Source organism: Suricata suricatta, chromosome 12 (assembly GCF_006229205.1).
Source record: "Suricata suricatta isolate VVHF042 chromosome 12, meerkat_22Aug2017_6uvM2_HiC, whole genome shotgun sequence".
NCBI classification, from domain to species: Eukaryota; Metazoa; Chordata; class Mammalia; order Carnivora; family Herpestidae; genus Suricata; species Suricata suricatta.
In genome coordinates, this window is record NC_043711.1 from 1,164,496 (window position 1) to 1,177,304 (window position 12,809).

The 12,809-nt window shown below is 66.8% G+C and overlaps 1 protein-coding gene across 2 annotated transcripts; it reads right to left on the reverse strand.

Moving 5' to 3' along the window:
- Nucleotides 1–1,310: 1,310 nt before the first annotated feature.
- On the reverse strand, nt 1,311–12,637 carry MKNK2 (MAPK interacting serine/threonine kinase 2). Of its 2 annotated transcripts, none has more exons than XM_029916356.1 (13): nt 12,502–12,637; nt 9,237–9,324; nt 9,036–9,137; nt 8,851–8,948; nt 6,888–6,967; nt 6,482–6,555; nt 6,099–6,203; nt 5,927–5,982; nt 5,740–5,835; nt 5,138–5,332; nt 4,344–4,508; nt 3,663–3,706; nt 1,311–3,395 (listed from the first exon to the last, which is right to left on the reverse strand). In XM_029916356.1, exons 1-13 carry the CDS (start codon nt 12,550–12,552, stop codon nt 3,161–3,163), a joined length of 1,389 nt encoding a protein of 462 aa, XP_029772216.1. In that variant the 5' UTR covers nt 12,553–12,637; the 3' UTR covers nt 1,311–3,160. The 2 variants fall into 2 exon arrangements, with proteins under 2 accessions (XP_029772216.1, XP_029772215.1); XM_029916355.1 differs by having other exon boundaries at nt 9,237–9,357.
- Between the last annotated feature and the right edge of the window lie 172 nt (nt 12,638–12,809).

Below are 12,809 nucleotides of genomic sequence, written 5' to 3' on the forward strand. Positions count from 1 at the left end.
AGGAGGAGGCAGGGAGGGGGCTGGAGGAGGCAGGGAGGGGGCAGGAGGAGGCAGTGAGGGGGCAGGAGGAGGCAGGGAGGGGGCAGGAGGAGGCAGGGAGGGGGCAAGAGGAGGCAGGGAGGGACAGGGAGGAGGCAGGGAGGGGGCAGGAGGAGGCAGGGAGGGGGCAGGAGGAGGCAGGGAGGGGGCAGGAGGGGGCCGCAGGGCTCTGAGCTGTCTGGGGCGGCACCCACTCCTCCCCCCCCCACATGCCCGGCTGGGCCATGGCCAGGGGAGGGGCCCAGAGGCACTGCGAGAGGGACTTGGTTGGGGGGTGGCCCTGGAGCCCGGGGCAGGGGAGCCATGGGGTCTCAGAGGAGGACTAGGAGGTGGCTGAACAAAAGCAGGGGTGAGGCCCAGGCTCTAGGAGGCCAGGTCAGGGGAGGGTGTGCTACCTGCTGAGCTGGGGGTCCTGGGCAGAAGGGTGACCCGCCCCCCCCCCCCCCCCCCCCCCCCCCCCCCCCCCCGCCCTGGGCTGGCTGCAAAGGGACCAGAGCTCCCCCGGTCCTTTGGGCTCTGAGTCCACGCTCCACAAGGTGACAGGATGGCCCTTCCGAAGAGGACATCCCGTCGGGTCTGTGCCCGCAGGTGCCCGCAGGCGGAGGGGCAGCGCACATGTGCGCACCAGGCGCCCGCTGCCCGCTGGCTCCGTCCTGAGCACACGATGCTCCGGGCGGGACCCAGACACAGGCGCTCCGGGAGCCGCCCGGCGCACTGGGGCCCTGGCCCCCGCCCTGCAGAGCCCCGGCCGCCCGCGACTCTCCTGGCAGCTCAGGCGCCCTGCTGCCTGCCTGCTCAGCACCTCACCCGGCTTCTCAGAGGAGCTAGCAGCCCAGGCTAATGCCCCACTGGCTCCCGCCTCCAGGAAGCTCTCCGTGATCCACTCCTCCCTGCCGGGATCTGGTCAGCCCTGGGCGGTCGGCACAGAGGCCTGCACGCAGCAAGAATTCAGTGACGGCCGAGGCTGAGCCACACAGGAGGCCAGAAGGACGAGGTTTCGTTGGGTCGCGTTGTCCAAAGTTGGCAGCCCCACCACGCAGAGCTGCCCTCCTCCGGGCTCCCGCGGGCCTGGGCCAGAGGACGAGGGGACAGGACGGCTTCCTGGCCGTCCTCTCAGTCTGGGGAGCCACCCACATGTGCCCGGGGTGCAGGGGACAGACGAGGGCCACGCCTGGGGCGCCCGTCCAGACTCTGGACTCAGCAGCATCACTGGGCTCCAGGAGCGCTCTGGAGCTGCTGCTTCCGCAACAGAAAATCAGGACAAGGACACACAAGTTTTATGACTTTTATTAAATCCTTACAAAACAATACAAAAGTCCGGCGTCAACAGTTGGTGTAAGGAAAACGAGCTGGCCCGGCGGCGCTAAAGTGCTTGATGTCCCCCCACTCCTAAAAAACGAGGTGGGTTTTTTTTTGTCTTTTTTATACATCTGAACATTGAAACGTTGCCGCCCCCTCCCCCAGGGCCAGAGCGGCGGGGGCTGGGCGCTTTCACAGTAGCGGTTCTGACAGTCCTCCGGGCCACACCGTGCGTGTGACGTGTGACAAGAGGAAGTGGCTGTCCCACCTTTGGAAAAAAAAAAAAGCTCCTCACAGCTCAGCTTTCCAGAGTTAAAACGGCCCAGGCGCCTGCGGCAGGCGGGGGTCCATTTGTTTCTTTTTTACAAAAAGGCAGAATCCCCAGCTCAAAACGAAGAACCACTGATGGGCAAGAAGCAGGGGAGGGCGGGCGCCCCCCCCCCCCGCCCCGGGGGTCTTTGGAAAGGCCGGTCCACAGATCCAGGCGGGCGGGGGCCAGTCCCCACCAGGGACTGCCACAGACACGGCATGTGAGCCCTCCTACCCACAAGGCCCCCCAACATTCAAGTATTCAAGAACAGGGAAGGGAAGTCAACCAATGTCTTTAAAAACGAACAAAACAGGACGAATGACCGGAGGCCGGGGACCGGAGGCCGGGGCCAGGCTGCCTGGTGGGGGGCTGCAGGGCCCCCCGGCCGGCAGAAGCACATGGACACGGAGAAGGGGGAGCCTGTATTGCATAGTGTTTCCCACCCGAGGGAAGGGGGGTCGGCCGTCCCAAGCCCGGCGGGTCACTCCACGTCTGACCCGGCGCCGAGGTCGGTCCGGGCGGGCACGGCGAGTCCTGGGTGCCCGGGAGGAGCTGGAGCCGTGTTCCTGAAGGTTCCTGGGGGCGGAGGGGCTTCAGCAGGACCCCTGGCTGGGCCCTGGCTCTGAGGAGGAGGCAGGGGTGCACACAGAGCTTTCTCACCAGACCCGAGGGGCGGCGGTGAGGGGCAGGACATGGCCATGGTCAGACTGAGCCCTGAGAAGGGGCACTCCGGTGCCCAGGGTGGGGGTCCAAGGGACCCCCAGGTTGGCTGACGGGTGCCTGTCCAACCCCTCCCACTGCCTCTGGCACTGCCCTCCTGGTGGGCAGGGTCCCCTGGGGAGAGGGCAGGGGAGGGCGGGGCGAGAGCTGCAGCTTAAGGTCAAGGTCTGAGGGAGCCCCGATTGTCAGTCTGCCGGGGGGTCTGGCGGGTGGCCCTGTGTCCTATCCCACCTGCCTGCACCTGGCCTCCTCCAGCCACAAGGGAGACCTGAGAAGCCCCTGCCCCTCCAAGCGACCAGGGCGCTTCCGGGGGAGGGATGGAAGAGGCGCGTGGCACCCTGGGGAGCCACGGGGCGGCCCGTCCCTGAAGACGCCGTGAGGGCCGGGGGAGGGGTGCGCTCTGTGCCCCTAGCTCTGGAAGGCAACGTGTGCCCTCCTCTCCTGAGTCACACCTGGGCGGGGCGGGAGTGGGGACCCTTCACAGTACAAATGGGCGTCCGGGGCTGGGGGCAGGGACGGGACAAGCCCAGAGACACACCCTCCAATCTCCTCCCCAGGTGCCTGCTTTGCTTTTAACACCTTTAAGAGGAAAAAAAGAATGCGGATGAGACAGAAAAAAGAAAATAAATCCAACAGCAAAAACCTCATATAAAAAGAGCCCCCCGAACTGAGCTTAGCGCCTCGGAGACTAGCCAGGGGAGGCCGCCTGCTGGTCGCCCCCTGGCAGTAGCTTAAAAAACTCTGAAGATCTGATGGGGGGAGGGAGTGACCTATGTACAGAGCTGAGAGGGGTCACGCGTGGTCCCCCACCAGGACCACGGGGGCCGCGGACAGGCTGGCTCGCTGTCGCCTCTGGGCCAGCCGGCTCTGGGAGGGCGGGGACAGCTGCAGACAGCGGGCGGCGCGGACGACCACGGGCTGGCTCTGCTCCGCCTCCTCGGCCGCGCCCTCCTCCCGCTGGGCCAGCTGCCGGTTCACGGCGATGGCCTCCGCCGCAAACGATGTGAGCTCTTTGGCACAGCTGTTCCTGGGGGCGGGGCGGTCACCAAGGAGGTGAGGGTGGCTGTGGGGACCCTCCCGGGACCCCTGGAGTCTGTGCTGTAGCGCAGGGGACCAGGCTGCCCGCAGGGGGCCGGCCCACTACCACCACTGGCAGGAGGACACCCAAGTGCTCCGCTGGCCTCCCCAGCACCCCCGAATCTAAAGACGGCTCGTCGTTTTAAACATCTTAACGTTAACCACCCCGGCTTGGGGCCCCCCCACTCTAGGGCTCACGACCCCCAGCGGGCCTCACCTCTGCAGGACCATGGGTGTGGGCAGGGTGTTCTCTGGAGCGCACTGTAAGGACACGGGAGGGGACGGGCTGAAGAGCAGGGCCCCGCTGCCTTCCGGGGGCCCCGCTGGCAGTGACCGAGGTGGGGGGGCACAGCAGGAGTTCAGAGCGGCGCTCGCGACCTGCGCCTGGCCCCTCCCTCACCCCCCGCGGGTCTCCCGGTGCTCCCGAAGGGGCCGGGAGCCCCTCCACCAGCTCGACTCAAGACCGGGCCCCGTTTTTGCTGCCTGTGGACCCCCAGCGCCACCTCCTACTTTTGGTGAAGACCCCTGCCCGTGTGCCCTCCCTGCCCTGGGCCGGCAGCCTGTCTCTATCCAGCCCAGTGGCGACAGCGAGCAGGACTGAGGTTGGTGGGCCCTGCCGGAGGCCTGACACCTGGCCGACACCCGGATGATCTCAGCCTGCTCCCTGTGCCAGACAGGAAGAGGCCCGATGCCCCCAGGGCACAGGCTCAGGCAATTTCTGCATCCAGCCGGATGCAGGCGGGGGGGTCTGACTGCGGGGCCCCGGGCTGGGCCCCAGGCCCACGGCGCATCTGGGGCTGTTGGTGCTGGCCTCCCCGGGGGTGCTCCTGCTCCAAGCCCCTCCCTTGCCCGTGGGAGGCGGGCCGGAGGCAGGAGGTCCCCAGCAGGGATCGCTCACCCCCTGCACCCAGGGGTGCTGCAGGACTTGGGCGGCGCTCAGCCTCTGCTTGGCGTCGCGGACGAGGAGCTTGGAGATGAGGTCTTTGGCGGCGAAGGAGATGTGGGCCCAGTCCTTCTCGGGAAACTCGTACTTGCCCTCCTGGATGCTCTCGAACAGCATATTCTGTGGGTGAGGGGCATGGGGGTGAAAGGTCCGCTGCAGAGCAACTTAGTCCAACACCCACACCAGCCCGTGGGCCTTGCCGCTGCTCCGTAACGGGCTATCTGGGCCCCAGACCCAGCCATGCAGCCTAACCCGCGTCCTGGACAGACTGGCTCCCCAGACAGCAGGGGAGGGGGGCGGGGGGCTGGGGAGGGCCCTGGGAGGAATGCAGGCTGGACTGGAGAGCTGGTCTCAGGAAAGTGCCCAGTGAGCTCTGCCCAGCAGATGTGGAGAGCAGAAAGACAGCTCCTGGCAGCCAGGCTCTGGCAGGGCAGAAGGCCACAAGTTAAGACTCTAAGTCTTGCCTGAAGGCAGATCCCTGACCCCCAAAGACTTCCTCTTGTGGACCACGGGAGGCAAAGAGCGTTGTAACCCCGGGAGGACCAGGCCAGCACGGCCCTGGGGACGGATCGGGTATCACAGGCCAGGGTCTGGGCAGCAAGCAGGGCACAGTGGGGTGCTGGGGGTGGGGGCCACACAGGCTCACAGGCCGGCACTTAGGGGCCGGGGCTCATGCGCTCACAGCCCCGGCCGGCGTGGTGCACTGGGCTGAGGACCGGGTGCACCAGGGACGGGGCCCACGCGCGCACCTGGCAGGCCGGGCAGGCCTCGCCGCGGTCCCAGCCGCAGTCGCTGCCGCAGTGGCCCACGAAGGGCGGGTAGCCGCTGAGCAGGATATAGAGGATGACGCCCAGGCTCCAGAGGTCGCAGCGCTTGTCGTAGATGCTGGCCTCCTCGCTGAAGGCCTCCACCACCTCGGGGGCCATGTACTCTGCCGAGCCGCACTGCGGGCCGGACAAGGGGTCAGGGCCGATGGAGGGGCCACGGCACTGCTGCAGGCCGGGACTTCCGGCGTCACGTGAAGGCCCCAACACAGGGTCACCTGAGCCTGCTGCGCCCGATGCCCGGCCTGGCCAATCAGAGGCGGGAGGGGGGCAGGCTCCGCCCCCACATCCACCCAATCAACAGGTGGCAGGTGCCCACCCGCCCAGCCACCCAATCAGCGGCAGGTGCCGGGAAGCCGCCCCTCCCCGCCCCCAGCCCCGCCTCCCCTTTCCGCAGGCCAATCAGCGGCTGTTGCTAAGCAAAGGCCCCAGTTCCACGGGCTGGAGTTACGCAACGGCGGGCAGCCCAGCCCTGGAGCAGAGCCAATTGGAGCGGGTAGCTGCGTGCCGCTGCCCGCGTGTCTCACCGGGGTGAGCAGTTCTGGGGTAGAGATTGGGGAGCAGTCCCCGTTGAGTTTGATGCCGCTGCCCAGGTCGAAGTCACAGATCTTCACAGGGGACACCTAGGAGGGGTGGGAAAAGGAGGTCAGGTGGGTCCAGGCCAACCCAGCACGGGCCCTGGTGCAGGGAAGGCCGCTCCCCGAGGCCTCTCACCTGGTTGGGATGCTCACAGAGGATGTTTTCTGGCTTTAGGTCCCTGTGGGCGATGCCTGCGGTGAGAACCAGGGTCAGTGGAGGGAGTGGAGGCATTTTCTAGGAGTCTCGGGCAGGTGGGCCGGGGCGCGAGGCTGGACATCCCGGGAAACAAGGGAGTCCCACCACCCACCTTTGTTGTGCAGGAAGTCCAGGGCGCTGGCCACGTCCTGCACGACCACGCTGGCCTCCAGCTCGTTGAAGTGCCGCCGCTTGTGAATGTGGCTCAGGATGGAGCCTGGGGCCAGGCCGTGGTGGAGGAAGAACACTCCCGTCACCTCCGAGTCCCAGGCTGCTGCCCAGTGCCCAGTGCCCACTTCCCCCCAACGGGGAAGTGCCCACTCTGGCCTCCCTGGGTTGAAAGTCTTCAACCCGGAGCTGCCATATGGACAGGAAACTCAGACCCCACAAGCCCCCCTCTGATGTGCAGGAGGGCACATCTGCAAGGTCCTCCCTGGTGGCCGAGCCCACAGCCCATCAGGACACAGCTGGACACGTCACCCAGGCCCCACATACCGCCCCGCATCTTCTCAAACACCAGGTAGAAGCGATCCTCCTCCTCAAAGAACTCTATCAGCTCTAGAACATTCCTGGGGTGTGGGGGGTTGGAGAGGCAGGAGAGGAGGGAGACTTCCTAAGGCCTCTGTGCACCCACGGCCCAGCCCAGGAGGGGCCCACCCTTTCCACCCCCCTCCCCGTGCACAGGAAGGCTGGGGCCGGGGCCGGGGCCAGGGGCCTCCTGCCACCTTGGCCCCTCTGGGTTGCCTGACAGACACTGGGTCTTCCCCAGTGCACCCCGCGCACAGCCTGGTGCACACTGGATGCTCCCTAAATGCTTGCTGGGGATGAGGAGGTATCCGGGCCGTTCACCCGCGGAGAGGCGGCCCTGGGCCCGGTTCTGTGGCACGGCAGGTCACGTTACCTGTGCCCCTGGCACTGGTACAGCATCTCCACCTCCCGGAAAACCCTGCTCCGAATGTGGCCTGGCTGCTTCTCGATGATCTGAAAGGCGGAGGAGGGGCAGGGGACACGGCAGCTGGGTCACCCAAAGCCCCCCCAAAGCCCCAGGGGCTCCTCCCGGGAGGGACCTGGCATGTGCTGCAGCTGGGACCTCGCAGAGCTTCGAGCTTCAGTTCTAAGAAGCAGAACTCTCTTCCTGGGGCCCAGAATTTGCCGGAAGTCAGAACTATGGCGTCAGCACAAGCTGAGGGTCGGGTGGGAGTGGGGTTGCAACATGTTTCCTGAGGGTCATCAGGAGAGAGACAGCTGGACAAGCAAAGCAGAAAGACGGGGCGGGCCTTCTCCGTTCCCGACCCCACAGGCTCGGGGTGTGTCTGGGGCCTGAGACTCCTGCAAAATGCCCCTTCAGGTGTCAGCATGCCCTCTCTGCCTGGGACACTGGTGGGCACCCTGCAGGCTCCCACACCACCCAGGGGACTAGAGGGGCCTTGGGCGCCCGGCTGCCAGCCAAGCCGTCCCCGCCTACCTCCCCTGTTCCACGACAGCGCGGGCAGCCGCCACGGGCCCCTCAGCCCGGGCCCCTTTCAGGCCGGCCCAGACCGGCCCCTGCCAACCAGCAGGCACAATCTCTGGCAACTCCAGAGCATCCGGAAGCCAGCCTCTGCCCTGATCCGCGGTGCGCGCCTCCCGGGTGGGCCTGCAGCCACCTTCGCTCACAGACGCGGGGACACAAAGTACCAGGTGACTCTCTGGGGGCCACCTTGGCCCTCAGGAATGCCCCGGGGATGTCTTCCCAGGTTGGATGTTAGGCCCCCCATCACTGGGCAGGCGGCGTAGGCCCAGGGCTCCCTGCGTGCACGTCGGCCCGGAGGGCAATGCGGCATCACCAGCTTGTTCCTGCGCCAGGCAGGCCTGCTGTCCGTCTGGCGTCAGGGCCCCCAACCTCGGCGCTGTCCCAGCTGTCCGGTGACAAACACACCTGTGCCCCGGAGAGGCAGACCCAGCAGATCTCAGTGCCTCGTGACACAAGGCCAGCGGCCACGGCCTTCTGAAGAAACCTGTCCTATCCCTCGGGGACCTGGCTAGGACCCCCACGTCATGGAGGAAAATGCGGTCCCTCCTCGGGGAGGCCTGACTCCGGCTAACTCCTCTGAGCCTCGCTCAGAACTGCTAAACAGGGCCAGGAAGCCAGGCTGCCCAACACAGTCCCTAGGAGGCAAACGCTCCATGCGATGCCTGTCTTACAGAAAGCACTGGAAGCTGAGCGCCCGACTGTCTGGTACCATCGCTCCACCTGACCTGGGAGCTCACAGTGGGGGGCAGTTCGAGGGCCCCTTTTACCACCATACTTCTACCAAGGCCCGGGGTTCTGGCCTGCCCAGGTCAGCAGGTAGTGCCTGGCGCTGGTCCCTGGGCTCCTGTGACCCCATCGCACCCGGATGCAGGGTCACCAGGGAAGGCCGGAAGGTTCTCGGAGGTTTCGAGGCCACACAGAAACTCTCAGGGGGCTCTTCTGGGCCTCCCTGGACCCCAGGTGCAGCATTGCCTTTTACTCACTGTAACCAACACGGAGGTTGGTTACAAGCCCAGGCCGTCGCTGAGGAGTGGCCCAGGGTGACCCAGCCAGAGCCAACTCTGACCGAAGCCCCCAGCTCTCAGCCGCCCTGGCACCAGGTCCTCAGCCACGGGTGTAGGGAGCTGCCCCTCGTGGTCCCGCCCAGACTCGGGGGCTCGGAGCGGCTGACCTAGATTCCCAGGGGTGGCCTGAGTCACGGGCCCTGGGGCCATTTTTAGACACCAGTTTCCCCCAGCGGCTGGTCCAGGGGCTCAAATGCCAGCTCCCTCCTCCTGCCACCCGTGGCCAGTGCCAGATCACAGGCACTGCAGGGAGAGGTGTGGGGAGCTGGCCACAAGCTGGCACTCACCTTGACGGCGTATTCCTGGTTGGTGATGAGGTTGACACAGGTCTGCACTCGGGCGTGGGCACCCTCCCCGAGCACGTCCTCCTGCAGCTGGTAGACGTCTGGGGGGGGGCAGAGGAGCGGGGGGCGGTGAGAGCCACCCCGGGCCGGCCCCTCACCCCACTCCCCCGCCCCGGACTCCTGCTCACCTTCGAACCGGCCTGAGAAGCTGTCCGTGGCCCGGCACCTCTTCTTCTTCTTGCCCCTCTTCTTGGCATCCGGGATGTCGATGGGCTGGCTGGCGGGCATATCTGCACTAGGAGACCCCGCAGTGAAGCCGCCTGCTCGGCCGCCTGCGGCTCGGAGACTCGCCCAGCCCTCCCGCACCGCCACCTCCCTCGGGCCCTCACCAGGGCGGGCCGGATGCTCCAGGCTGAAGTCGGTCTCCCCAAGGTGGGCCGGGTCTAGGGAGAAGGCCAGCTCGAAAGGATTCTGCCCCTGCAGGGGGCGGGAGAGGGGAGCTCTCAGGGCCTGCCAAGAGAGGGACCCAGCCCCCCGTCTGCGTCCACAAGTCCAGGGGCACAAAAGCCTTCCTCTGCCCGACTGTAAGGAAATGGACCTTCTCCCTGCCAGGCCAGGGTACTTGGGGCATCCAGGAAGGGGATGCGGTGTGGGGAAGGACCCCGAACAGGCAAGAGGGCCTGGTAAGTCGCTGTGGTGCACAGGCCGGGCCTCGCTGCTCGGGGACAACCTCCACAGCCCAACTGGCCCCCTGGGCTGCCGAGGATCAAAGGCAGCAAGGCAGGGGTGAGTCACCGGCTGCTGCTGGCTTCTAGGCGGGGCTCCCAGCAGGGGTGGCCCTGCCTGCTTTCCCACGGCCACCAGCACAAGGCCCCAAACTTCTGGCCTCAGTTTCCTCTCCATGAAAGGAGGAGCCACTGCCTTCCCGGCCATGTGCTGCTCCCTCTGACGCCCCACTGCTGCCCGACTGTGGCTCAGAAGATGGGCCTCCAAGGCCTCCGGCCAACAGGGTACATGCTGGGCCGCCCTCTGCTTGGCCTTGCCTGGGCCATAGCCTGCACTGTCCTGTTTTGCCCCCAGGACAGAGCTCCTTATAGGCACCCCCCCCCCAACCCCGTGCCAGCTAAGGCCCAGCCCAGCTAAGAAACCAGCCCTGGCAGGGAGGGGGCCGCTGGAGGTCACTCGCTAGTCCCCTGGATTGGGGGAAGGGTGCTAGACCCTGAGCAGGGAAGGAAGGCGGCTGGCGCTTCGAGTAGCCTGGTCTCCCCCTGCAGAGGGCTGCTGCAGGAACCTTCCACAGGCCAGATGGGCCCCGTGAGGAAAGATGGCCCCTGGCGTGAGGCCTTTGAGGCTGGGACACAGGGGAGCAGCCACAGGCCTTCAGGAATGAGTTCTAATTTAGCTGCCCGCAGCCTGGCCGACTAGGTGGCCAGGGCCTCCGGTGGGTGCGGGGGCCTCTGGGCACTGTGGCGCTGCTGACGCCACATGACCCGGCCCATCCCCGGGGCCTCGGCACAAGTTGGGCCAGGGCTCCAGCAGGAGGGTCATCCAGAGAAGAAACTCCAGGAAGGCCCCGGAGACCCCGAGAGGCCCAGGGCAGAAGGAGCTGGGGCAGATTCCTACAGACAGGAGACCGGAAGCCAGGCCGGCAGCAGAGGGGGCAGGCGGAGGTCAGGGGAGCGGCTGAAAAACACAGGCGGAGGCCTCCCCACCCCCCTGCGCAGGGCTGTGAGGAGGCCCAGCGGGCCAGGCAGCAGTGAGAAGGCCCTGGCCCTGCCCGATGAGGGGTCTGGCCTCCCGGGGAGTCAGGTGCACAGTCACCAGGGCCAGAACCCAGCACCCTGCCCGGGCTCCTCCAGAAGCCTCGAGAGGGGTCAAGTCATGACTTCCACCTGGGAGGGGGGCCCCAGGATAACCACATAAGAGGGTGGACGAGGGGCTCAGGGCCAGCAGCCAGCAGCTGCTCACCTCGGTCTCGTGACCTCAGCCCCAGGCCTAACCCACATCTGTGGCTCACTGGGCTGAGGAAGGGCGCAGGGACCGCCGAGGGGGCCCACGGGTCCCCTCCCCACCCCCACACGCCTGTCCCAGCCTCTGCTTTGGAGACAGGGGTGGTGGCCGAGTCACACACCCCCCTCCCCAGTGAAAGCGGCTCCCATGTCGTCTCCACGTGCAGGGGAGACTGGGGCAAACCTCTCTTTCTAAGCCTCTGATTTCCCAACTGAAAATGGGGAAAGTAGACCGGGAGACGCCTGGCAGGAGGGGTCCCGGGGGTGCTGAGGCACCAGACAAAAAAGGTCCCGGCGGTGCTGCAGCTGGACTTGGGGGGAGGGAGCGGCCCCGGCCCACGTAAGCAGCCACAGCGCGGCGGGGAGCAGCCCAGAGTGGCTGGAGCGCGGCCCCCGCCCCCCGCCCGCGGCCCTCCCACTTCTCAGGATGCCCGGGTCCCACCTGGGAGCAGCCTCCAGTCCCCAGCAAGGTGGGCGGCTGGGCCTGGGGCTGGCCTCAGGCCTCCAGTCAGCAGGCCTTGGCAGGAGGCAGCTGGAATCAGCTGGAAAGTTCGAGTCTGCTTTGGCTTCCGTGTGGCCCCTCACATTGACCCTGTCCTAGCTCATGCTTAGCCCCAGGAGGGGACAGACCACGGCTGCTGGTGACGTCTTGGGTCCAGCCCCTCTTCAGTCCAGCCCTGGACACCTACTTAGATGTGCCAAGGCTGTCGAGGCCCCGGCGAGGGGAAAGCGAGGGTGACCAGCGTGTGGGCAGGGGTGGGGCACGCTGGCCCAAGATGTGGCTGGACAGGCCTGGAAATTCTAACCCAAACAGTCACAGCTTGCTCCTCCCACCCCCGTTCTGGGAGTGCCTGTGTACACACGCGCGCAAGCGAGGACACACAAACACACACACATACAAACACACACACACACGTGCGCGCGCGCGCGTGCCCACACACACCCAGGTCCCGCCTTCTATACAGGCAACAGGTCCCGGCCCAGGAAGGGCCATGGAAGCCATTACATAAGGCGACTGGTGGGGTGGAGCGGCCGTTGACATCACTGCGTCCCCTGAGCCAGCCTTGTGGGGCCCCTCCCCAGCACCTGCCCGCCCCCCCCAGACGCGCTCATCTGAGACCAAGACTGCAGCCGTGTGGGGCCACCGCAGAAACTTCCTGCTCCCACAGGAAATAGCACTTAGGCCTGGACGGCCTGGGAGGCACAGGGCTGGGGGACATCCAATCCACTCCCCTGTTGCAAGGACCACCTAGGAGGGCTTCTGGGGACCTCAAATCCTACCTCGGATTCCTGGAGGAAAGACCCCCCCAGACCCCCAGGTCCAGGGCGCTGAGGACTGGACTGTGGCCTGCTTAGCTCCCCAGCAGTGCACACCAGGCTGGGGTTTGCAGGGCACACACAACCAAGTGCTCCCAGGGCCTGGGGGCTCTGGCCACGGTTGGGGTTCCCAAAGGAAAGACCCCCACAGTCCCCAGGGCGCTAGGAACTGGACTGCGGCCCGTTGACCGCCCCCAGCAGCTTACACCCGGCTGGGGCAGCCCCAGACACAGGGCGGGGGCGAGGGGGGCGGGCACCAGCTACGCGCCCCTCACCGACCACTAGAGTGGTCCAGCCCCAGGCGACCCCAAACCCACCCGGCTCTCACCTTGAACGAACGGTGGAAGCCCTGAAGTTCGGCTGTTTTCTTCTGCACCATCTTCTGTCCGGGCCCCGCCAGCGGGGGAGGGGACGGCGGGCCCAGGGGAGCGGCCCGTGGGCGGGGGACGGCCGGGTAGGGGACCCTGCAGGCGGAAGCAGACAAAGGAGAACATGAGTGGCTGCGGCCAGTGCGCCGTGAGCCCGGGACTCCGAGGCTCCGCGGGGCCGGATCTCCGGGACCGGGTCGGGGCCCGGCCAGCGTCGCCGGGCCGCACTCACCGGGGTCGGGCTCGGGCCGGGGCCGCAGTGCCTCCG

What these genes read in the sequence shown, in the direction of transcription:
- MKNK2 (XM_029916355.1), bottom strand. Translation starts at nt 12,552, where the DNA reads ATGGTGCAGAAGAAAACAGCCGAACTTCAGGGCTTCCACCGTTCGTTC. An exon ending in GGAGCATCCGGCCCGCCCTG is followed by an intron (nt 9,138 to 9,236) that starts GTGAGGGCCCGA and finishes CTCCTAGTGCAG; the next exon opens with ATATGCCCGCCAGCCAGCCC. An exon ending in GGACTTCCTGCACAACAAAG is followed by an intron (nt 5,983 to 6,098) that starts GTGGGTGGTGGG and finishes TTCTCACCGCAG; the next exon opens with GCATCGCCCACAGGGACCTA.